The sequence below is a fragment of the Canis lupus genome, chromosome 5, assembly GCF_011100685.1.
Source record: "Canis lupus familiaris isolate Mischka breed German Shepherd chromosome 5, alternate assembly UU_Cfam_GSD_1.0, whole genome shotgun sequence".
In the NCBI taxonomy this organism is placed as follows: Eukaryota; Metazoa; Chordata; class Mammalia; order Carnivora; family Canidae; genus Canis; species Canis lupus.
Genome location: NC_049226.1, coordinates 4,487,420 through 4,511,743, shown reverse-complemented (window position 1 = coordinate 4,511,743; position 24,324 = coordinate 4,487,420). Strand labels below are relative to the sequence as shown.

The following is a 24,324-nucleotide window of genomic DNA, read 5'->3' as shown; positions in this document are numbered from 1 at the left end:
CAACGACGGGGCTTGTACAGGGGCGGTTCTGGGTTCTGGGTCTTTTAGGGGACACTGCGATGAAGCAGTAGCAGCAGCAGGAGCAGCAGGGGTGCTGCAAGGGGAGGGACCAGGCGGCTGGGGGGGGGGTGGGGTGGGCAGGGGGGAGGCTTCATTCCCAACCTCGGACCCCGCCTGGCTGGGAGAAAGGGTAGGACCAGGAAGCAGACGCACGCACGCGGGTCGGGACAGAAGGAACCGACGGGGGGCGGGGGGGGCTGGGGGGGCTGGGGCAGGACGCGCGGCCCGGAGCGCGGTGCCTGCAGCCAGCCCACGCCTCCCCCCGCCGCCCGCCGCCCGCCGCCCGCCTCCCGCCTCGACGCCACTCCCTCCCCGCCGAGTGGCTCCATCCGCGCAGGAGGCGGGCCCGGTGGCCCCTGGAGCTCGCGGGGCTGCAGGCTCGGGGAGCGGGGAGGGGAGGGAGGAGGGGCGCGGACTGGGCAGGCCACAGAGGAGGGGGCCTTTAATAGGCTCGCCCAGCGCCCGGTCCGCGGCGTCGCCGGCGGCTGCGGCGGAACGACGGCCCCGCACCTCCCGCCGGGTCCCCGCCGCGGTCTCCGTCCTTGCACTTGCTGAAGCCGCGGGGCGCGCCTCGCTCCGGAAGGCGCAGGTAGGAGGCCGCGCGCCCCGCTCCGGGAGGAGCTCCCTGCCCGCGCTCGGCCTCCTGGAAGCCGCGGGCGGCCCCGGAGCGCCGGTTCCCGGGTGCGCGCCGCCACGAGCCGGGCCGAGCCTGCCGAGCGCGCCGCCGTGCGCTGCCCGGAGCCATGCTCCTGCTGGGCATCCTGAGCCTGGCACTGGCCGGGGGGCCCGCGGGCGGCTCGGAGCCCGAGCAGGAGGTGGTGGTCCCCATCCGCCTGGACCCGGACATCAACGGCCGCCACTACTACCGGGGGGGCGCCGAGGACCCCGGGGAGCAGGGGCTCATTTTGCAGATCACAGCGTTCCGGGAGGACTTTTACCTCCACCTGACGCCGGATGCCCGGTTCCTGGCGCCCGCCCTCGCCACGGAGCGCCTGGGCGTCCGCCTGCCGGCGCTGGCCGCGGGCTCCCCGGACCTGCGGCGCTGCTTCTACTCCGGGGACGTGAACGGCGAGCCGGACTCGTTCGCCGCGGTGAGCCTGTGCGGGGGGCTCCGCGGCGCGTTCGGCTACAGGGGCGCCGAGTATGTCCTCAGCCCGCTCCCCAACGCCAGCGCGCAGGCGGCGCCGCGCAACGGCCAGGGCGCACACCTCCTCCGGCGCCGGGGCGCCCCGGGCGGGCCCCCCGGGGACCCCACCTCTCGCTGCGGGGTGGCCTCGGGCTGGAACCCCGCCATCCTGCGGGCGCTGGACCCGTACAAGCCGCGGGGGCCCGGCTTCGGGGAGGGTCGCAGCCGGCGGAGGTCCGGGCGCGCCAAGCGCTTCGTGTCCATCCCGCGCTACGTGGAGACGCTGGTGGTGGCGGACGAGTCCATGGTCAAGTTCCACGGCGCCGACCTGGAGCACTACCTGCTGACGCTGCTGGCCACGGCGGCGCGCCTCTACCGCCATCCGAGCATCCTCAACCCCATCAACGTCGTCGTGGTCAAGGTGCTGCTTCTCGGCGACCGCGACGCGGGGCCCAAGGTCACGGGCAACGCGGCCCTGACGCTGCGCAACTTCTGCGCCTGGCAGAAAAAGCTGAACAAAGTGAGCGACAAGCACCCGGAGTACTGGGACACGGCCATCCTCTTCACCAGGCAGGTGAGTCGGCCTGGCGCCTCCGTGGACCCCGTGGCCGTGGGGCCGCCGCCCTTAGCTCTCCAGACGCCCCTGGAGGGCAGGCAGGTGACCCCAAGCTGGCATGCTGGTGCTCCCTTCCGACCCCCGCGTCGGACCTGCCAGGGACCGCGCGCCCCCGGGCTCCGTGGCGCTCGGGCCGCGGGCTGCACGTGGGCGGGCGGACGGCGCCGCGGGAGGGGTGCGCCCCGACTGGCCAATCAGCGCCTCCCCGGCCGGGCGCCCAGGCCCCGAGCCCAGGACGCGGCCGGCCCGCAGCCGCAGTGCGCCTCGGTGGCAGACAGGAGGCGCTCCGAGGATGGCGTTGGCGGGGTCCGAGCGGGCCTTCCCGGGTGGCTCCCCGCCCCTCTCGTAAAACTGGAGGGTCCCGCAGGCATCCCGGGCCAGAGCCTGGCTCCCCTTACCCTGCGGCCGGGCCTGCGGAGCCTGCCCTGGGATGGAGGGAATCATTCGGGATGTTTGGTGGTTGGAGTGAGAAGGACAGTCTCCAGTCCCGGGAGGGTGGGGTGGGGTGGGGTGGGAGTGGGGGGATGGATACCTTCCTGGGCCGGCCCGCTTCTCCTTGAGGGGATTCCAGGCCATTCGGAACAGGCAGTCGAGGTAGAGGTAGAGCACCTGTTGGGCGCTTGGAGTTTCGAGTCGCTTCACTTGGAGCTGAGTTGGGGAAGATCCCCCCATTTTCCTATTTCCTTGTTGGCCCAGGGTGACCCGTTCGCCTTGATGTGGGCTCTGGAGCACAGCCGGCAAGCTTGCCCGTGACAGCAGCGCGCTGCAACTGCCGGTGGCCACGCTTCACTGTAGGGTTCCAGCTTCTGCCCACCCCCCACCCGGACAGCGTGCAAAGTGGTGTGAGCTTAGCAAGGAGCACCTGGAGACCCCACGGGCGGGGGTGGAAGGATACTGAGTATTGGGTATTGGGAAAGATGGTCAGATCCCAGAGGCAGCTCTGCCCCCTGCTATGGGGTTAGGAGCCTTCACGTACCTAGATATTGGAGTGATTGGGTGCTGTGACGTTTTCGGATTCTTGAACTTTCTCAGATTCGTGGATGGGGACTTGGAGAGGAAGACGGGCATCCAAGTGACTTGCTTCCTCTGATTTTGGGGGTTGCAACTCGAATCTGTGCCGTGCTCTTGTTTTGTTATTATCACAACCATGTCATTCCAGGGATGGCCCAGAGTCCTTGGTTGCCCGTGGGGCTCTCTCCTCTCCACTCTCTCCGAAGGCCACTCAGAGCTCCACTGGCATACACTTTTCTGGAGCTGAAGTCTTCCACACTAACCCATTTGGCACCGCTTGTCCCCTCCTGGAATTGAACTTCCTCCTTTCCCAGCCTTCTCCTCCCACCACCTGGTTTCTCTAGGGAGGTCTTTGGCCTGAGTCTGTTTCCTTGCACTCATTCTTCCAACTGAGGTCTGTAGAGCTGCCATTGCCCAGCCCCTGCACACACTGCCTGAGTCATGGGGAAACTGCAGAGGAGGTGGCTTCCACCTCTGCATACAGACCAACTCGGCGGTCAGATTGCAAAAAAAAAGAAAAAAAAAAAAAAAAAAAAAAAAAAGCAAAGGCCAAGAACAGGATATCTTAATGGGCAAAGCAGCTGTCGGCCCATCTGCTACCTGGGATGCCCCTGTGGAGGTCACTCTCTGCTTCTAGGGTAACAGACTTCCATCTCTGCCGCTTGGTGGCTAGGCTGACTTTTGGAATCAGCCCTAAGAAAGAGGACTCCTGCTGGGAATATGGGTCACACCATCAGAAGGGTTCGCCTTTTGAAGAAGAAGCAATCGAGCAGCATGACAGCTTCTGTTTGCCAGTGGTGTGTGCTGGACCCAGAGGGGCTATGTTAACCATGCATAATGGGTACAAGATGCATGACCACTTGGGTCAGAAGCAGTGACGTGCAAGATGTGACTTTTAGAAGCTGTCTTTCTCTTAGGCGTCTAGAGGGCGAAGCCAGAAAGTGGGGAGGCTGTGGTGGCAGGACCAACATCCAGGTATGTGCTTTATGCTTTAGGGTAAATCTCATTCTCTCTCTTTCTCTCTTCCTCTCTCCTCCTTGCCAGTACAGACTTCAGGGCCTGCTGCATTCTCAGGGTCTTAGGAACTGCTCATTCCTAAATTCTCCTGGGGAAGGTACAGTATGTGATGAGAACTGAGTGTGCAGCTGCTCTGTCGACGGAGGCAGATGTGGTCTCCGCGATCCTGGAGGAGTCTCCGGCTATCCTCCAACAGGAGAGGAACTTTCGCTTTACTTTGTAAGGGTTGGTGGTGGTCCTTTAAATCAGATAGGAGCTTCCTAGATTATTATGATGTTGGTGTAGTCAATGCTTTTTCAAACTAAAATCAGAATATATATATATATTATATATAACATACATGTGTATAAACTACATAGTTATTTCTATGAAGATCAATATATGCAGTCGACTCTTGAACAACATGGGTTGGAATTGCAGGGGTCCGCTTATATGTAGACTTTTTCCAATACAGTACAGCACTCTAAATGTATTTCTTCTTTTGATTTTCTCAACAACATTTTATTTTCTCTAGCGTACTTTATTTAAGAATGCAGTATATAGTACGTAGAGCATACAAGATACGTGTTAATCAAGTGCGATCGGTAAGGCTTCTGGTCTACCGTAGAGTATTTCTAGTTTAAGTTTTTGGGGAGTCAAAAGTTTGTATGTGGATTTTTGACCGCATGGGGGCCAGGGCCCCTAACCCTCATATTGATCAAGGGTCAACTGTATATAGTTTGGATATGAAGTTTTTAGAAATGTGCTTATTTTGTTAATCACCTCTTGTCTATAACGTCAAACTGTCAGACATCTCTAGTCACCCGTTCCTTTGTCTCCCCACCCCCCGAAAATTCTGGAAAATGGCTAGTGACTCTTTCTGACTGATATACTCTTGTTGTGGTTTTGACAGGGATGAAGAAGTGGGAAAGGGTCAGGCTCGGTCAGGCTGTATTTCCTCCTGCGAGGGAGAGGCGAGAGCAGCTCTTCTGGAGCTCCAAGTGCCGGGTCCCTGAAGGGGGAAGGGTAGGAGCGTCAGGACTGGCAGGCAGCAGAGCTCCCCTGCCACCCACCGCCAGAGATGCTGTGCCTGAAGGCAGGGCTGGGCCAGGCTAGGGGGAGACGCTGCTGGCCTCTTGGCAGGCAGAGGGAGGGGCGTGGGGTGTTGAAATCAAAACACTGGGAAGACACGACCCAGGGAGGAGCCTTTACTGTGTGCAAAGGAGAAAAAAAAAAAAAGATTGATCATACAACAAGTATTTTGACAATCTGAGGAGTTTGCTTAAAGATTCAGATTAAGTTCATGTTCCTGGAGAAGGAGTGCACATCTGATTTTGCAAAGCAATCAGTCTCCAGACTCATAACAGCAGGGTGAGGTCAGCACGGGATCGGAACCAGGATCTGCAGAGAATTAGAGCCAGTCTTGCTGGGTGGACATTCATTTCTACGAGAAGAAAAGTTTCTATGGCTTTTTGTTGCCATGGGGAGCAGGGGCAGGGTATTCGGGGCTGGGACGTAGTAGGACTGCACTTCCCTCTGTCTTCTCTCTCTTTACCTCTGATCCCTCTGCTGTTTGGGTAACTTTGTGGTGGACTAACCTTTGTGAATTGGTTCTACTTTTTAAAACTACTTAGGGGAGCATCTATTATTTCCGGGTATCGTCCTGGGGTGTGGAGGTACAGGTCCTAAGATGCGGCCTCACCTGCCTCCCCTCTGGTAACTATCAGTTTGTTCTTTATAGTTAAGGGGCTGTTTCTTGCTTTGCCTCTCCCCCTTTCTCCCCTATGATAGTTTGTCTTGCTTCTTAAATTCCACATATGAGTGAAATCATATGGTATTTGCCTTTCTCTGGCTGACATTTCATAATAGTCGGTCGCTCCATCCGCATTGGCGCAAACGGCAAGATTTCGATCTTTTGGATGACTGAGTAATATTCCCTTATAGGTACATACGCATCTTCTTTATCAGTCGATGGACACTTGGACTCTTTCCGTAATTTGGCTGTCGTAGATAACGCTGCTATAAACACCGCGAGGCACGTGCACCAGAATCTTTTTCTCTCTCTTTTTCTTCAGCGCTGGCTTAGTCAGGAAGGCAAATGAGGCTTTCACCCTCCTTTGGTCTTGCTCTTTCTTACCTTTGAACTTCTTGGTAGGTGTTTGTATCACTCTTGGCACTTACCCCCGCCCCCTGCACCTTGCCTCGTGCCTGGCGTTGGTCTTATGGCACCACGGAAGGAACACAGGCTTGGAGTCAGGCGGAGCTGGGTTTCAGGCCTGGCACTTGACTTTCACCAATGGACATTGAATGGATCAGCCATTCGAACTCCACTTTCCATCATTATCCATAGGAGGATAGTGATGATGACAGTGGTACTGAACTTAAAGGCAGTGTCAAGGAGAAGTCAGCGAGTGTTCCAGAATAGGCACCCAGTTAACGGCAGCTACGGTCGTCACCACCTTAGTGGTCACTCAGCACATGTTTGCTCTTGTTGAAGAATTACCTACAGGTCCCTTGCCAGAACTTACCTTTAGGATAGCCCTGTTTCAAAGCATTGTACTTGCGGGATACTTCATACTTGTCTGTTTTTGTGTGGAAACCATGGACTCAGGGCTCGCCATTCCCACTGACTTGTAAACTCCTTTGAGCAAGACCTTTTCACATCTTTGTAGCTCCTCCAGTGGGCCCCTGCAGGCTGCTGCTGTTCAGTATGTATTCATGGGAGGAAGGCACCGACGGTAGCGAAAGGACTGCCCATGGCCCTGGGTGCTGAGGTAGTTCGCCTCCCTTCCCGGGGATCATTAATCCAGCATTTTCAGCTGTCAGGCTGTAGGGCTGGGAGAGGGAGTCTTAGGTTCTTCTGGCATTTCTTCTTGGCTCTTTGCCATCGGTCTTTGCCCTGGAGGAAGGAGAGGCCCCAGCGAGGAGCCAGCAGACATGGCGCACGGCAGGGCCAGGTCAGTGTGTCAATGCAGGTGTGGGGCAAGGAGCCAGGAGCTTGCTCAACCGGGAAGCGGGTGCAGACATTGCTCTAGGAGTGTTCTGGGCACTTACTCCTGCCATTCTCCTCTCTGCCAGCCCCTCGCAAGCCTCTCCCCACTCAGTGGCCAACCTGTGCTTTGGGGGCTGAGAGTATGGGGTGGACAGTCTTGCCATCCTGAGTTTGCCCAGCCTTTCCATGCGTGAGGTGCATCTCCACTGGAAGCAGTACCAAAGCAAGGGGAGCATTCAGCTCTGGGGCTGTGCTTCTGTATTTCCACCTTCACTCTGCCCCTCCCTTTCTGTCTAACTTTGGGCTCACTGACCCAGTGCTGGTAACTTACCTTCCCTGAGCCTCATCTGTAAAATGGGATCTAATAGTGGCATCTCTCTCATGAAGCTTTGTGAGGATTCAGTGAGCTAATACAGGAAAGCTGTTAGAACAGTGTTGGGCACAGAGTAGTAACTCAGCCACTGTTACCTCCTAACCTTATGTTAGGTATGTATCCTCTCTTGCACTGATGATTTCTGGAGGAATCTTGGTCTTCTGGTGAGCTTCGGATTTCTCTTCTTCCTCATTGAGGTAATTCTTGTCTTGGTTACCTCAATACATCTTGAATGTCTTGAGGAATTTATATTCTGGTGAAAACTGAACCTGCTTATGGATGTGACCAGGGTGTGTTCTTTTCTTCACCAGGTATTCTTAGTCACATTGCCCAGACACCCAGAATTGCTAGATTTTTTTTTTTTTCTCCTAGCAAAGCGAGGCCCTCCCCTGCTTGGGGATTACAAACAGAAGTGGATTTGGGGTTGGACAAGGAAATACAGTGATGCATGACAGAGATTCAGATGGGAAACAAGTTAAAGGTACAGTCTTAATACTAATGCAGGGTGGTTTTCACTGGTAATTATGATATCCTAACTAGCGTGCTACGGTTCAGACCAAAGACCACTGCTGCTGGCCTTGGTGTCTAAAGACATGGGGTTCAGTTCCCCATTTTTTTGGTTAATAGCTGTGTGGCCTTGGGTGAGCAATATTAGTCCACGAGCTCTGGTTTCCCCATCTGCAGAATGAGAGGGTGGCTCTGACGCTGTATGAATATGAGACTTGGATGCTATGGTGTGGCCGTGAAGATGATCTTGGCCCACAGGCCTAGGAGTTCATTAGGAGTAGGAGGTTGGCTACATGAGAACACGTATCCTACATTAAAAAGAAAAAAGTCAACGTGCTTGATTTTTGTGTGTCCTCCACCCTGTCCTGCTGGAAAATCTGAGCATTTTGGTACATGGCAGGGGAGATGAGAGGAGAAGGGAAGGGGGGGCCGTGGGGAGTCATGGTGGGGCGTGGAGGGAGCAAGCAGGGTGAATGTGGATCGGACCACTGTGAGGTGCTTCCTTTCTTGCTCGCTCGCTCTCAAATTGTGGCTCCAATCCTAAATTATTTTATGAAAAGGGACGGTTGGAAAACACTAATCTGAGAGGACTAGGTTCGTGGCCAAGCTGATTCTTGGGTCGTCTGGAAAAGCCGCCGCAGCTTCATGGAGAAGGGGCAAATTACCAGAAATAGTGAGGCAGGTAGGGGTTGGGTGGGAAGTGCCTACACCCTCCAGGCAGGAGGAACCAGAACTGTTTCTATTTCTGGAGACAAGTGCCTGAGCTGAAGAGGTTAAAGCAATTTGAGTGCATCTGAGTTCATTCCAGAAGGGTGGAGACATGCAGGGCCGCAAATGAGGCACTGCCTTGCCCCGCACACCCGCCTGTAGGCGTTCAAAGAACTGAGGTCCAGTGATTCTTCATTTGAGTCCCTGACTGGGGGAAGAGGGACACGCTGAGCCTCTGACCCCAAACAGCTGCATCTTCCCACGGTGAAGACACTGGTTACTGCAGGCCGGCTCCTCTCGGCTACACCCTGACCCTCAGGAAATATGCGGGCTCCTTCCTTGTTCCTCTCGTTTGATCCAGGGAAACCGGGATTTCTTGATGGAAAGAACAGGTTGCTCCTGGCCAGGAAGGGCCTGCAGCTGCATGTCTTCACTCCAGAGAATCCACCCTCCCCGAGAGGAAGGAGGTTTCTGGCTTTATGGACCTGCCAGCGGCAGAGGCGGGCTGCTGGGCAGTGGAGGTCCAGTGGCTGCTTCCAGGCCAGGCTGAGCTGTCGATCTGGTCTAACCATTTCTGCTGAATGGGGCAAGGGCGAGGGTTCTGAGTGTCCACGTGGGTGACCTTCCCTTTTCTGGGAGTTAGTTTCATGGGTTAGTAGACAAGATCATCCTTAGGGCTCTTTCCATTCTAAAAGTATATTATTCTGTGTGTTCCTTTATAACCTAGAGGGCCAGATGGGGCTGAGCACTCTGGGATCCGGGTGGGAGCAGAGGCTGAAGGCACTGGTCCAGTCTGGGTTCTGGTTGAGAACTGGCCCTTCTCTGGAGGAGGAAACGGAGGCCCAGAAAAAAAAAGTGGCCTGCCCAAAGTCGCACATCTACTTGGTGGTGGGTCCAGGACCAGAATCTAGGCTTCTTGGTTCTTAGGCCCCTTCTCCTACACAAAGCCGGCAGTGAGTGCACATGGTGGCCCCAGGACAGTGTCATGGTTTGTCCTACGGGCTCTATGGGCTGTGACCACCAGACGAGAGTTTTCAGAGATTCCTGCCTTAGTGGGGATGCTATACTGCAGTGTCCAGGGACACATGGGCCCAGTTCCCTCACCCTCTGCCCCCTACCCCCGTGCAAACCTCCATTCCTTCCCTCTTTGTCTCCTACCTCCCTTCCCTCCATTCACAGGCTGATCTGTGTGACCCAGTCCCCCTCCTCTAGTCATATTCTCTAAAGTGCTTGTCAGGTGAACTACCCCCCCCCCCCCCAAGTTTTGATAGCAGTTCTCTTCTAGGTTTCAGAGAACTCTAGGGGGAAGGAGAACTTTCTGGAAGAGTGAGCCTTTGGAGAGGGAGGAGGAGTATTTGCAAGAGAGGGAATTTGAGGTTCACCCCGAGGGTTCCCAGAAGGGGCAGACGTGCCACACACGAGCAAGGACAGCAGGTGAAGGCAGGGCGCGCCTTGCTCCTCGTTGACCCATGTACTCTGGAGTCTGATCGCCCTCTCAGTTCTTTGGCCAGAGAAACTGTTAACTCATTAGGAGGTGTGACTATCACCTGACCGTGGGAAGCCAAGTTTGACTGCTCAGGTGGTAAACTTTTGAATGCCCTGGATTAAATTTTGCTGATTTTGTGTACTATGACCACTTTTCCTCCGCTGCCCCCGGCCCCCACTAACTCTGCTGCTCCCCCTTCCCCCCGTGTCAGCATGTGCATGCACACACACGTGCGCAGAGCCCTAAAGAGAACTGAACTTGAGAACAGCTCTGGGTGTGTTTATGGGAACACCTTGGCTCCCACGGAGAACACACACAGCTCTTTCTCTGGATAGTTGACTTAGGAGCTGCTGAGCAATCAGCTGTGACGCGGTGGAAAGAGTGCTGATACCCAGTCCTACGGACCCCAGTGCATGTTTCTGCTCCACGACTTGGACCTCTCTGAGCTTCAGCTTCCTTGTCTGTGGAAGGTGATAATAGCAGTCGTTCTTCCAGTGGGATGTTGCGAGGATGAAACAAGGTCATGCATGCAGAGACCGCACATGATGTCAGCATTTAATAAATCATCACCATGATTAACTATGAGCATGAGCCTCAGTTTTCACCTTTGACAAATACGTATGATAATATATCTGCCTTCTGACACTGTCGTGGGGATTGAGTGAGATGATACGTAGAGCAGTTGCTCGTTAAGTATAAAGAAAGGCAAGGATGTAATGAAGAGAATAACAGTATCACCGATTCAGCAGTGTTTTCTCTATTGTGATGAGTTTCTTCTCCCATTTCTAACCCCTGGGCTCTTAAGGTATGTACCTAGGTGCATTGCTGGCCCATAATAGTCAATAAGTTCATTGAGATATCCACCCCCAGTACCCCATTTTGCCCTTGCACTTTCCTGGAAGTGCTTCCCATCGGGGTTGTTGCAGGAAGTCCTAGCTTCTGCTGTAAGTTGAGTTTTAATGCCAAAAAGAGGGACTGTCTTATGTGGCCATCCATTTAGTTTATTTTTTCTTCCTAGCGGCCGCTGAGCCGGTGGCCCCCTTGAGCTTCTGCAGCCAGTTGAGCTATGTCTGGGTAGGAGCTTGTAACCACCTGACTCAGCCTCCTCCCAGCCCAAGGAGGCCACATCTCTGGCTTGGGTGGGTCCTTGGCCCGTGACCCTTTTTGGCTGAGAATCTGAGTTTAATTCATGGTTGTCCAAAGACAGTCGCTCAGCGAGGACTGAGACTGCTCAGGGCTGACTCTGGATGAGGAACACACTTGCCTTCCGCCCCTACCTGCTTCAGTAAGCCATGACCAGAACCTCACCCAGCTGTGGAACCCACCGTTTTCTGCTTTGGAAATCCGCCTCTGTATAAAGCAATGGCCTTGTGGGTTTAATTCCGTACCTCCTAGTATCTTCCCACAGGATCTCCGAGTAGGATTTGGGTTGAATCTTCTCGCAGAGCCACAGGGCTTTCTTCCTGAGCCCTCCCTGCTCAGCCCGGGTTGATTCCATGAATAGCCCTGCAACCCCCTGGGAGAAAGGACCTGGCTAGGAAGGTCTTGGTTCAGCTGGGAATGGGGGTGAGCTGAACATCCCATAGGATGCCTTTACTTTCCTTCAGGTCCCTTCTGTACCTGTCACTAATTTCTGGCTGGCTTCTGCTTCTCCCCCCACCCTGGCAGGACCTGTGTGGGGCCACCACCTGTGACACGCTGGGCATGGCTGATGTGGGCACTATGTGCGACCCCAAGAGAAGTTGTTCTGTGATCGAGGATGATGGGCTTCCATCAGCCTTCACCACTGCCCATGAGCTGGGTAAGGCTAGAGGGGGCTCTTGGGTGGAGGGAGGAGAGTGACCCTCGAGGGTCTTTCCGGGTCTGTACTGGGTGCTTTGAGCAAGGGATAGACATTTGTCTTTGCTTCCTCACGTCCTGAAGCCTTAGGGATCCTTTCTTAGGGTCAGAGTCTGTCTTAGCAATGGCTTTGTTTTATTTTTTCCAATTGCCCCAGCCCAGTTGGCCAGCGGTATTGTCTGACTCAGCAGAGTATCTCATCAATTAGGCACTGAGGGGAAAATATTTTAAATGCACTGCTGTCCTCACTGAGCCCTGCAGCCTGATGGACAGGACAGAGAACACAAGAACACCATCTTGACATTTGCAAAGCAGTCTGTCACTGGGTGGAAATGACCAGCCTGAAAAGCGCTGACACGGGCTCTCTCGCTCCCCCGGCTGATCCCCCCTCCTCTGCAAACTGCATAGCCCGCATCCTTCTGCCCTCTGAGTCCTCTTGCCTCACCCCGCAGGCCACGTGTTCAACATGCCCCATGACAATGTGAAAGTGTGTGAGGAGGTGTTTGGGAAACTCCGAGCCAACCACATGATGTCCCCAACACTCATCCAGATTGACCGGGCCAACCCCTGGTCGGCCTGCAGCGCTGCCATCATCACCGACTTCCTGGACAGTGGGCATGGTAAGCCAGGATGACAGAGGAGGGATTGCGGGGCTGTCACTGGAGTGAGTGGACCTGTCCTCTGTTACCTAAGGTGTGCATGACCCCAAAGAGTCGGGCCCTCAAGGGGGTCCATTCCACTGGCCCTCGCTTCATCGTCTCCCTACCAGTTAGACTCTGGGCTAGCCACAGCTCACCTTTCTCAACTCGTTTCTCACGAGTGCCCTTGGCTCCCTGCAGGCGACTGCCTCCTGGACGCGCCCAGCAAGCCCATCTCCCTGCCTGAGGACCTGCCGGGTGCCAGCTACACCCTGAGCCAGCAGTGCGAGCTGGCCTTTGGCGTGGGCTCGAAGCCCTGTCCCTACATGCAGTACTGCACCAAACTGTGGTGCACGGGAAAGGCGAAGGGGCAGATGGTGTGTCAGACCCGCCACTTCCCCTGGGCAGATGGCACCAGCTGCGGGGACGGCAAGTTCTGCCTCAAGGGGACCTGCGTGGAGAGACATAACCTTAATAAGTACAGGGTGAGTGTGCTGGGGCTTCGCAGGGGGGCCGCTGGGATGCGGGGGGTGCACCTGGAGGCCTCCGGGGGGAATGGGTTTGCTGTGTGCACTGCGTACTGTGCCTCTGTTTCCCTGCCTGTGGTCCTCTCCCCTTCTTAACTCTGAGACTGGAGACAAGACATATATGGTAGGTCAGAGAACTTGGTGAAGCCTTCTCTCAGCGGGCGCCAGGGGGCCCAGCCCTGAGCTCTGGGCCTCATCCTACCAGGGGAGGAGCCCAGAACCCAAAGCCCAACACTAGACATTCAACATTCCTCATTTGTTGGCTCCTTCCAGCCTTCCCTTATCAGCTGTTTCTGAGCGTGTTTTGTGTCCCGGGAGCTCTGGGCCAGAGGTGAACCAGGCTCAGACCTGAAAGGAAGCAGATCCTGGGCAAGCTGCAGTGATTTGCTACATCCTGAACCCAGCTTTGGTTTTTGTCATGATTGTTTTTTGAAGCTGAACCATAATAGAGCAAAGGTGTTATTTTTTTTTTTTCCTGGTAAAAAGGAATAACAGTTGAATAAGAACAAATCCCAAACCTCACATGTTCTCTGGATATAATAAAACCTTCAGGTCTGGGGTTGGGGTCGCAAAGGGTTTGGGACTTTGTCAGATGGGAATAAGAAGTCCATCCTGTCCCTTGATCCCGGTGACGATGATCCCTCCCCCACCCCTGCCTTGGCTGCCAAGACGGGCCTGACTGCGTTACGTACGAATAGGCAATATAATAAATAAGCGCTCGCCAGCACTTTATAGGCTGCCCTGAGCTGGGTTTGGTACACAAGTATGTAAAATCCTTTTCTGGATTTTGGAAACATATATTTAATTGAACCTTTAGCCATTTATTGGGCACCAGCCCACTGTATTTAGAGAACTGTGTGAGGTAGTCGGAAAAAGAAAGAAAACCTGGGTCGTGTCTCAGTGGGGTCACAGTCTAGTGGGGAAGCTCGAAATGTCACTGAGAGCCAAGACACAGAGAGGTGTGTGTTCTGTGTCAGGACCGAAGTGTGAAAACGTGTCATGGGAGCATAAGGGATGAGAGATTAATGGTGATTAGAGAGGTCTGAACAAACTTTGATGAGGAGGTCGGATTTGGAAAGAGTCTCGAGGGACGAGTATGATCTCATCAGGCAGAGATGGAGCAAAGTCAGGGAGGTGGGGCAAGCCGGAAAGGTGGACCGGCCGGGACTCCATGGGAAGGATCTTTGGGGGCATGGTTTAGGGCTAGTCTGGGGTTGCCTTGACCACCAGGCTGGCGGGTTTAAACTAGAAGGTCCTGAGGACAGGCCAGCCGTCATCAGCTCCTTCTCTTCAGAAGACGAGTCTAGGGGATAAAGACGTTGCCCAGGAGGATATTGGATATAGGAAGTGTGATCGGAGGAGCGTGTGGAAAGACAGTCCATCAGCAGCAAAATCCACTATGTCCCCATCTCTCTTCTGGACAATCCCTTCACCACTCTGGCCCTTCCCGGAGGACAGCACCCTAATCAGCCCGGGTCAGGGCACAAAGCTTATCTTACTATCATGCAGCCTCCCTGCCCCCCGCCCCCCAGGATCTCAGTTACAAGAATCACACTCTGACTACCAAAGCCCTGCGGTCCAGCCCCCTAGTTTTGGGCCCCAGCAGTTCTTCAGGCCCGCGTGCTCTTCTCTCGCCCTCACCAGCCTTCTTCTTGAGCTGCGACTCCACAGGCCCCAGTTCAGGTCCCTCCTTCCCTCACTCACGGCTCCCACGCCCCTGCCTCTCTCTGCTGTCCTCGCTGGGATAAGCCACTGCCTTGGTGGAATCCACCTGCCACCGATTCGAGCGCGCCAGTGTAGGTGAGTGTGGCTGGAGGAAGACACGCGACCGTGCTCGGTGGTCTCACTGGAGACCTGACTGTGTAGGTGGGCTCAATGCTGCTCAGGCGTCATATCCTATTTTATTAGCTTTACTGCACTCCCCCTCCCAACGTCCTACACGATCGCGTCACGCCTTCGCCTCCCTCCTCCGTTACCCATTCTTTCTCCTCATTCTCACTTTTGCCAGTGCCCTTTTTTCCTGTCTCATCAGGAAAAAAGAAGCAATCAAGTAATCAGAAGAGAACTCCCACTGCCACATCCGCCGTCCGCCCGGCTTCTGTGCCTGCGGTCTCCACCTTGCCTCCTTTGCGATGGATGAGCTGTCCACGCTCTCACCGGAGGCCCACCCCTGGGCTTGCACTTAGGATACTATCCCTTCTAGTCAAGGAAAGCGCTCCCTTAATGCCTCCGTCTCTCTGCAGTGTCAGATTTCCCCTCGCTTGAGTTGAATCATTCCTATCAGGATACATACTTGCTGTAATTCCTCCCACCTTAAACAAAACTCCTGATCCTACTTCCTCTCCATAAATCACAATCTATCTCTCTGACTCCCTTGACCACAAAGTTCCTGGAAAGAGTGGTATGAAATTGCTCTCTCCAGTTCCCGGCTTGCCATTTTTCTCTGGAGCCCATTCCAGTCTGGCTTTCAGTCCTGCTCTTCCTCTAAAAATAACTCTCACTAAGGTCGCCAAATGGCCTCTACAACCGCTGAAGTCAGTGATTGATTACCGTTCCTCATATTGCCTGACCTGTTAGCGCCATTTGACACAGCTGATTATTCTCCCCCCTGGGAACACAGGCTCCACGGTGTCTTGGTTTCCGTCCTCTCTTACTGGCTGCTCCCCCTGGTCCCCATTCGCTGGGTCTTCCTCATACGCTTGCTTTTCCAGTGTTGGGCATCGTGGCGCTGTCCTTAGCCCTTGTCGCCGTCCACACTGACCTCTTAGGGGATTCATCTAGACCAAAGGCTTTGAGTACCATTTACATTTATTGGTTGAAGTCCCCCAGATCTGTATCTCCAGCCCAGACCTCTGTCCTGAACTACAGACTTGCATGCCTCACTGAATCCTGATGCCTCCATGCGGAGAACTGAGAGGCATCCTAAACACGACATCTCTAAGACCGAGCTTCTGATCACTTGTCCTGAACTTGCTTTAGCAACTCCGTCTTCCCATTGCTCGTGCCAACCCTCTTTCTCTTGCATCCGCCCATCCGATATTTCAGTAATTCCTGTTGACTCTATCTTCAAAATAGAGCCAGAATTGAGCCATTTTTCTGCCATCTTCATCTGCTATCACCCTGCACCAAGCCTCCTTGAATTATTGCTCTTGCACCCTCGCTGATCTCCTTGCTGCTGGCCTTCCTTCTCACAGACTGTTCCCACCATAGCAGCCAGAAAGATCCTTTAAAACGTCAGTCAGGTCATGCCACGTATTCAGAGAGCCCTTCAGGGGCTTTATTCCATGCTTGGGATGGTGAGCCTTATCTCTGCCTTCACCTCCTGCTTCTCTTGCTCTTGTGATGCTGGAGTACTCCAGGCTCGTCCCTCCGCAGCGTCTTTGCAATCCTCCCTCTGCCTAGAATGCTTTTCCCCTCATATCTGCACACTTCCCTCACGTACTTCCCTCAGGCCTTTGCACAACCATCACCTCTGCAGCGAAGCCTCCACGATCCCCTGTAACGAGAGCAGCTCTTCTCACCAAGGCCCTCCCTACCTCCCTCTCTCCCACCTGCATTTAACCTCTAGTGACATTCTATATGCACAGGCTTCTTTTTATTTTCCTCTGACGGCATGCAGTCCCTTTGAGGGCAGGGATTTGCTGCATGTGGTGCCAGACGTGTAGTAAGAATTCAACAAACAGTGGGTGAATGAATGGCACACAGCAGGGCAGGAGAGTTTTCCGTGGGATGTTTTTTGTAGGAACCGGTCGGAAGAAGTGAGACCAGGCTAAAAGGCTAAAGACAGCAACAACAACACCCCAGAAGCCGGGGATACAGTACTGGTGACAACAAGGTCTAAGCATAGACTCTTGCAGTGTGGGGATGGTCATCTCAGACCTCTGAGCGAGCAGCTGCCCCCTGTGATGGGCACCAAACCCATATTGCAAGGCACTGAAGAGGGAGGTGGAAGGAGCACATGTAGACGTGTCCTCCTCGGACATGAAAGGCTGGAATGAGGTGGGGCGCCGGTCGAAGGAGGAAGCAGGGCTGTCGCTAAGTGTTTCTTTCACGGGACGAGAGACCTGCTGACACAGTGGGGCAGGAGCGATCCCTCAGAAGGGCAGCTAGAGGGACCATGCTGCGTGTGTGCGTACGTTGTATTCAGACGACACGCAGCCAGCTCCTGATTAGCTCCACGCGGGGATGAAGTATGACAGCACTTTAATCCCAGGCTTGTCCAACTGGGCTGCTTCCTCCGTGGCCCGACCGATGCGTGCTCAGGGGATGGAAACGCGCTTTATTGGCATCCTGAGGAAAACATAATGAAGACTAGACATTTTCGATCCCTTCTCCACCCTCTGAAAAAATGAACCCACACTGCATAATTCACCCCGAAGCCAAATCGAGTTGGAGGATTGCTTTGTAGTCTCCCATCTCCGCCTCCTCCGAGCACAAACACTAGAGCCTCTGACAGCGAAACCGTCTCAAGTTCAGCCTATGATTGAGCTGAAGATCTGGGGAGAGTCGGGATTGTGGAACATTTACAAATAAAAATACTCAGATATCTATGGCAACGAGGTTTTCTGGCAAGGCCGGGGGCTGCCTCTGCCTTAGATTTAGAGATTCTTGTAACTCCACTAACAATAGGTGAGGAGGAACTTTGAACTCTGGCTCTGTGGTAAGCGCAGTGCTAGGAGCTTTTGAACACGTTGCATCATTTAAACGTCGTCTGATCTCACACCTGAGCATTGCCCCATTTTTGGCAGGTGAAGCACCTGAGATTTCAGGAGCTTTTACTGCTTGCTCAAGACCTGCCGTATCATGGGGGCAGAGGCTATGACAGAGCTTGGCCACCTGACGCCACAGCCCACCGCGGCCCCTCTCCTGAGCGGCCTCCCTTAGAGCGGGATGCGGTTGGCATTTGCTAATTATGGGGGTGAGGTGCTGCGTGGGCGCTGCGTATGCTGACCCCTTGCCCATCATTTTTCCCTTGTGAGACGGTGGATTTTGCGGTGGGACAGGGTGGAGGGGGCTGCAGCTGCCTGGCCGCTCTGCAGGGGTTGGGTGCCCACCCTAAGCCCTGCGGGAGCATGACAGGCTCTTTCTCCCAGGTGGACGGCTCCTGGGCCAAGTGGGAGCCCTACGGTGCCTGCTCACGCACCTGCGGCGGGGGCGTGCAGCTGGCCCGGAGGCAGTGCAGCAACCCCACCCCCGCTAACGGAGGCAAGTACTGCGAGGGAGTGAGAGTGAAATACCGATCCTGCAACCTGGAGCCCTGCCCCAGCTCAGGTGAGGAGGGGAGAGCCTCTTCCTGCCACCGCCCCGCCCCCGCCCCCCCCCCCCCCCCCCCCCCCCCCGCCCCACTTCTTGGCCACAGATTACTGCAGTCAAGGCTCTCTCCCCCAGGGCAAAGTCTGGAAGTGCAGAGGAGCAGAGGCCTCTTGGGATCACTACTTCCTTGCCCACTCCTCTCGGGCGGGGGATGTTTTCTTCCTGGTGCTGGGTCCCTAAGTGGCCCAAGGGAATGACACACGAATGGCCTCTTAGTTAAGTACTCACAGGCCCATCTCCATAAGCAGGGATTCTTTAGCCAGGGTCCATGAACTTGGGTGGGAAGGAGATTGCCTCTCTGTTGTTATTCGCCTTTTTAAAAAGATTTAAGATGTTTTATTTCCTTCAATTAGAGATCGAGTATCTTTGACCACTCTTTCTATCTAAAATGCCTCATTTCTTTTAATTGGGCAACAAACTGTAATACTAGTAGCCGTAGCTGGGGCTGTCGCCAGTAGAAATCACGGATATTTTCACATGATGGTTTAGTTGTTGGGATTTCTCAGAATGCCATTTATTCTCACCGCTACTTGAAAATGACAGTGGTTATTAGACTCATTATTGAATCTTGCCGTGTAATGGGTGAACAAGGAGGCGCAAATATCCCAAATACATTTCAACATACACTGATAGTTGTGTATCTGTATAGTGGGTATTGTTTGTAACCTATATACTTCATTTTGTCCATTTAGTAACATTCTGAAAATAGTTTCAAAAGATTCCTGAAAGGTCTGATGGCCCCCAGTTGTTTGGGGGTACCTGTTATAGAGGGAATTGAAGGCCAGCTTACCGTGGAGGGTGCACAGTGCCCTGGGTGGGGGGGATGCAGGATTGTCTGTGACCTGCATCCTTTGGTCCTGGCCTACGTTAGTTCTTTGAGATGGAGGGGCGTCGGGGATGAGATAACTCGGCTGAGGGTGAGAGCACCCTGGGGAGGGCTCTCTCCTTTGCCTTCTTTCCTCACCATCCCTTCCTTTAGCTTCCTGCCTGTGCTTCCTCCCTCCTCAGCTTCCGGCAAGAGCTTCCGGGAGGAGCAGTGTGAGGCTTTCAATGGCTATAACCATAGCACCAACCGGCTCACCCTTGCCGTGGCGTGGGTGCCCAAGTACTCTGGCGTTTCTCCCCAGGACAAGTGCAAGCTCATCTGCCGAGCCAATGGCACTGGCTACTTCTATGTGTTGGCACCCAAGGTGAGTGAGCGAGGGGCAGGGGAGCAAAGCAGAGAGAAAGTTTGTGGGGGTGCATCCGGCTGAACTGCCTCCCTCTCCTTTTCTACCCCCAACCCCTGGGGGCACTGCAGGTGGTGGATGGTACGCCATGTACTCCTGACTCCACCTCGGTCTGTGTCCAAGGCAAGTGCATCAAGGCTGGCTGCGACGGGAACCTGGGCTCCAAGAAGAAATTCGACAAGTGTGGGGTGTGTGGGGGTGACAATAAGAGCTGTAAGAAGGTGACAGGCCTCTTCACCAAGCCCATGTGAGTTCTGGGACCTGGAGCGGGAGGGCTGAGTGGAGCTGCCCCCAAGGGGTGGGAACTGGGGTTAGACCAGGGTAAATGGGCAGTGCCCTTGCTGTAGAGGCCACCTGGACTTTTCTGTGACTGATATTCTTCCATCCATCCATCCATCCATCCATCCATCCATCCATCCATCCACCTATCCATCCATCCACCTATCCATCCATCCACCTATCCATCCATCCATCCATCCATCCATCCATCCATCCACCCATCTATCCAACCATCCATCCACCTATCCATCCATCCACCTATCTATCTATCCATCCATCCACCTATCCACCCATCCACCTATCTATCTATCCATCCATCCACCCACCCACCCATCCACCTATCTATCCATCCATCCACCCATTCATCCATCCACCTATCTATCCATCCATCCATCCATCCATCCATCCATCCATCCATCCACCTATCCATCCATCCAATCATCCATCCATCCATCCATCCATCCATCCATCCATCTATCCATCCATCCATCCATCCATCCACCCATCCATCTATCCATCCATCCATCCATCCACCCATCCATCCATCCAACCATCCATCCATCCATCCATCCATCCATCCATCCATCCAGCAGAGATGAATGCTTGGGGAGTCCACCACTGGATAGAGAGTCATTAGGGTGTAGCTAGAGTTCTAGAGTAAGACTACCCTGTGTTCAAATCTCAGTTCCCCATTTTCTGGATGCCCTGTAGCATGCAGCACAATCCCTGGAAATTCTGCATTTCCTCACTTATACAGTGGGTATGACAGGAGTGTATTTCCTGTTGTGCAGTTGTGACGATTAAGGGTATTAATCCAAGTGAGGTGTCTAGCGTTGTACTTGGTGCATAATAAATGCTCACTAGATGTTCATGATGATGATCACAAAACAGAACATGCCTGGAGACAATGTCTCACTGAGGCTGAGGCCCTGACCAGGGATGAGATTGAGGTGAGAATGGCAATCAACAGTGGAGTGAGTGGCTAGGACCGAGGGAGACCCCCCTTCCTGGGAGATGTGTGCAGGTTCAGCTGAAGGAACGTCTCTAGGCCTCTCTTATTTCCACCTGCACAGCCCGGGGCTCCTGGCTTTCTGAGGTCCAGCACATTCCCTTTTATTTTCAGGAGGAATGTGCTCCTTGGAAAGTCCTGACCCTTGCTCTGGAAGAAGCAGAGCCCCTGAGGTCTCAGTCGAGCAGGGATATGATTGGCTCTGAGAACTTGGGAGTCCAAGGCCTAGGTGGCTGTCCAGGAGTCTCTGTTGCCCCCTCTGGACACAGTGCCCTCTGCTGGGCCCCTAGTGGGGCAGCTTTTTGGGGAACTGGGGCACTGCAAGTGGAGGGCATTTGCAGGGATCTGAGGGGGAGGCCGAGTGGAAAATTAAAGGTAGACACTCCCAGACTCGCTTCACTGGTTAAATGGCAGGCGCTCCCTTCACAGATTGGTGGAGCTGGAAGGAGCCTTAGAAATCATCTGGTTTGAAACCCTCATTGTATTGGTGAGGACACAGGAACCCAGAGAGACTGATTTGCCTGAGCCACCAGGGAGCTGGTGTTCAAGCCAAGGCTTGATCTTGACCCCAGCCAGTGTGTCTCACTGCGTCTCACCCCAGCCTTGTCTCAGGGCCTGTAGAGTTACCTTCTGTCCTTCCTCCTCCTCCTCATCCTCCTCACAGTGCTTACCTGGTGGCAGGTGCCATGCCATAGGCTTTATGTGCTTTAATGAGGGATGTGTGATCATGGTCTCCATTTTACAGGTGAGGCAACCGTCTTCTCCAAGGCCAACAGCTAGGCCAGTGGTGGGGGTGGACCTGGCTCCAAAAGCTGTGCTTTAGCCTCTGCTTTAGAATTCAGCACAGTACAGGGGCGCCCGGGTGGCGCAGTCGATTGAGAGCCGGAGTCTTGGTTTCAGCTCAGGTCATGATGTCCGAGTCATGAGATCGAGCCCCGTGTTGGGACTCTGAGCTCAGTTGGGAGTCGGCTTGAGATTCTCTCTCTCTCTCTGCCCCTCCCTCTGCTCTTGCTCTTTCCCTCTCAAATGCATAAATGTTGTTATTTAAAAATAATTCACCCCAGTGTAAACGTACTGAACAAAAGGTCACGGGGCGGTACAGCCAGGGTCGGTGGCTTTAGGTGCTGTGTGATGGTCTCGTGCAGCCTGTTTGAGCCCCCTGACCCGGGCGGGGTGCGTCGATGCGCTCTGCGGGCCTGGCGACCCGTGCAGGGGGCATCAGCTCTGACGTTAGAGGGGAACCAGGGCCTCAGGCCCCCCGTGTCTAAGGTGCAGCCCCCTTCCCCACCCCAGGCACGGCTACAATTTCGTGGTGGCCATCCCCGCGGGCGCCTCGAGCATCGACATCCGCCAGCGTGGCTACAAGGGCCTGATCGGCGACGACAACTACCTGGCGCTCAAGAACAGCCAAGGCAAGTACCTGCTCAACGGGCACTTCGTGGTGTCGGCCGTGGAGCGGGACCTGGTGGTGAAGGGCAGCCTGCTGCGCTACAGCGGCACCGGGACGGCGGTGGAGAGCCTGCAGGCCTCGCGGCCCATCCTGGAGCCCCTGACCGTGGAGGTGCTCTCCGTGGGCAAGATGACGCCGCCCCGCGTGCGCTACTCCTTCTACCTGCCCAAGGAGCCGCGGGAGGATAGGGCGCCCGCCGAGCCCCGCGGGGCCCCGGGCCTGCTGGACGGCGCGCCCGGCCTCTCCAACCAGGTGGAGCCGCAGGGCCCGCGGGCGGCCGGGCGCTGGGTGGCGGGCGGCTGGGGGCCCTGCTCGGCCAGCTGCGGCGGCGGCGGCCTGCAGAGGCGCCCGGTGGACTGTCGGGGGCCCGCGGGCCCGCGCCCGCCCTCCGCCTGCCGCCCCGCGCCCCGGCCCGCGGACACCAGGGCCTGCGGCGAGCCCTGCGCCTCCTGGCAGCCGGGGGCCTGGTCGCCCTGCTCCAAGAGCTGCGGCCGCGGGTTCAAGCGGCGGGCGCTCCAGTGCCTGGGGCCCGGCGGGCGGCTGCTGGCCCGGGACCGCTGCGACCTGCGCCGCAAGCCCCAGGAGCTGGACTTCTGCGCCGCCCGGCCGTGCTGACCGCGCCCCCGGGGCCGCCAGGGCGCCCCCCTCCTGGCCCGGCGGGGAGGCACCGTCTACCTCACGCCCGGCCCCCCGGGCCCTGCCTCCGCGGGGGGCTGACAGGTGCAGGCCCGGGCCCGCCCGAACTTCAGGGACCTGGCCCGCAAGGGCTTAGAGCCCCGCGGCCGCCGGGCAGCCTCAGGTGGGCCGCGGGCTCTCGGCGCGTCCAACACGCGGGTCTCCGTGGTGCTGCCTGGGCCCCTGCCCTCTGACCCCGCGGCCTGGTAACAGAAGGGTGGCGGCTGTGGGCGCAGCTGGTGGGCCACTGGGTGTAACTGGAGCCGGGCCCCGGCGGGGATGGGGTCCGGGGTCTCCCGCCCCCCCGGGAGCCACCTCTTATCCCTGCGGCCTCCGGGCTGCCAGGCGGGGGCCTTCCCGGACATGCCCTCTGGGCCCGGGAGTCAGGAGGGAGCCTGCTGCCTTCTCCGGGAGGGATGGGGCCAACACGGAAAGAGCCAAGGGAGGATGGGTTCGGTGGTGAAGCGGGGGGTTTGAGGAGTGACCTGGAGGGTTCTGTGTCACCCGGGCTGGGCTTGAGCCGTGGGGGACTGTCACCCCGGGATGCGGAGGGGGCCCCGGTTCCAAGGGCTTCTTCCTCCTGAGAGGCAGGTATAGGGAGGGCTGCTGCCTTAGGCTCTGCGTTGCCTCAGAGAACCTTCCGAGTGGCCCCAGTCCTGTCCCCGCTAAGAGGGCCATGGAGATCCCAGGAGGGCTCGGTGCTGGACATCCACAGGCCTGTAGGTTGGTCTTCACCGGGATGGCTCCGTGTGGTCTGGCTTTGGGCACATCACATGGCATTGCAGTTGGATAACGGGGTTCACTGTTTGCTACCTCAGGCTATGCTCTCTGGGTACCCACACTTGTCCCTCCGCGGGGGCAGTGGTGACCCTGGTGCTCCCAGCAGACCTGGCTGTTGTCCTCTGTAGACAGAGCTGCCCAGACACAAAGCCGAGTGTGTGACACCTGGCTTCCGGCTCCCTCTCGCCCGGCCACCCACGGCGGCTCCGGATAGGAAGGCAGGATCTCGCTCTTCAGGTGCCTTGGGGACAGGTGTCAGGAGACACAAGAGTCAATGCCCTGACCCAGAGGCACCTGGCAGCCATCAGTGGGACGTCCCGTCTATCTTGGAGGCATGTTGGGGGTATAGAAACCAGGGTGTTTCTATAGCTGCAAGTGGGAAGATGCTTTGGGGTTTGAGAGCCTTTGGTCAAGCAGGGTATTTCTTGAGGCGCAGCTGTTCCAGCGTCTTCCCTGGGGACGAGGGTCAGTCCTCTGACTCGGCTTCCCCTACTAGCCAGGATCCACAAACCAGCCATCCAGGCAAGCCTCGGGGATGGTGGTCCAACCGGGGCCCAGGGGTGCGCATGTCGGGGCTGGGCTGCAGTCACCCCTGAAGAGTGAAGCGGAGACGAGTCTTCCTGCCTGCCTGCCTGACGCTGTGGGACCCGCACCATCCGAAGGAGCCCAGGGCGCCGGGGCTGCTGGGGACTCCCTCTAGGCGACGATAG

The 24,324-nt window shown here is 56.0% G+C and overlaps 1 protein-coding gene across 1 annotated transcript; it reads left to right on the top strand.

The window, feature by feature from the left end:
- Positions 1-533: 533 nt before the first annotated feature.
- On the top strand, positions 534-22,774 carry ADAMTS15 (ADAM metallopeptidase with thrombospondin type 1 motif 15). Its single transcript, XM_038535624.1, has 8 exons — positions 534-1,760; positions 11,544-11,676; positions 12,167-12,334; positions 12,554-12,837; positions 17,973-18,150; positions 19,201-19,382; positions 19,493-19,668; positions 22,003-22,774. The coding sequence occupies exons 1-8, from the start codon at positions 804-806 to the stop codon at positions 22,772-22,774; spliced, it is 2,850 nt and encodes a 949-aa protein (XP_038391552.1). The 5' UTR covers positions 534-803.
- The last annotated feature ends 1,550 nt before the right edge of the window (positions 22,775-24,324 follow it).

Coding starts and splice junctions, on each gene's coding strand:
- ADAMTS15 (XM_038535624.1), top strand. CDS start 804: ATGCTCCTGCTGGGCATCCTGAGCCTGGCACTGGCCGGGGGGCCCGCG. Junction 11,677..12,166: donor CACCACTGCCCATGAGCTGG/GTAAGGCTAGAG, acceptor CTCACCCCGCAG/GCCACGTGTTCAACATGCCC. Junction 19,383..19,492: donor TCTATGTGTTGGCACCCAAG/GTGAGTGAGCGA, acceptor GGGGCACTGCAG/GTGGTGGATGGTACGCCATG.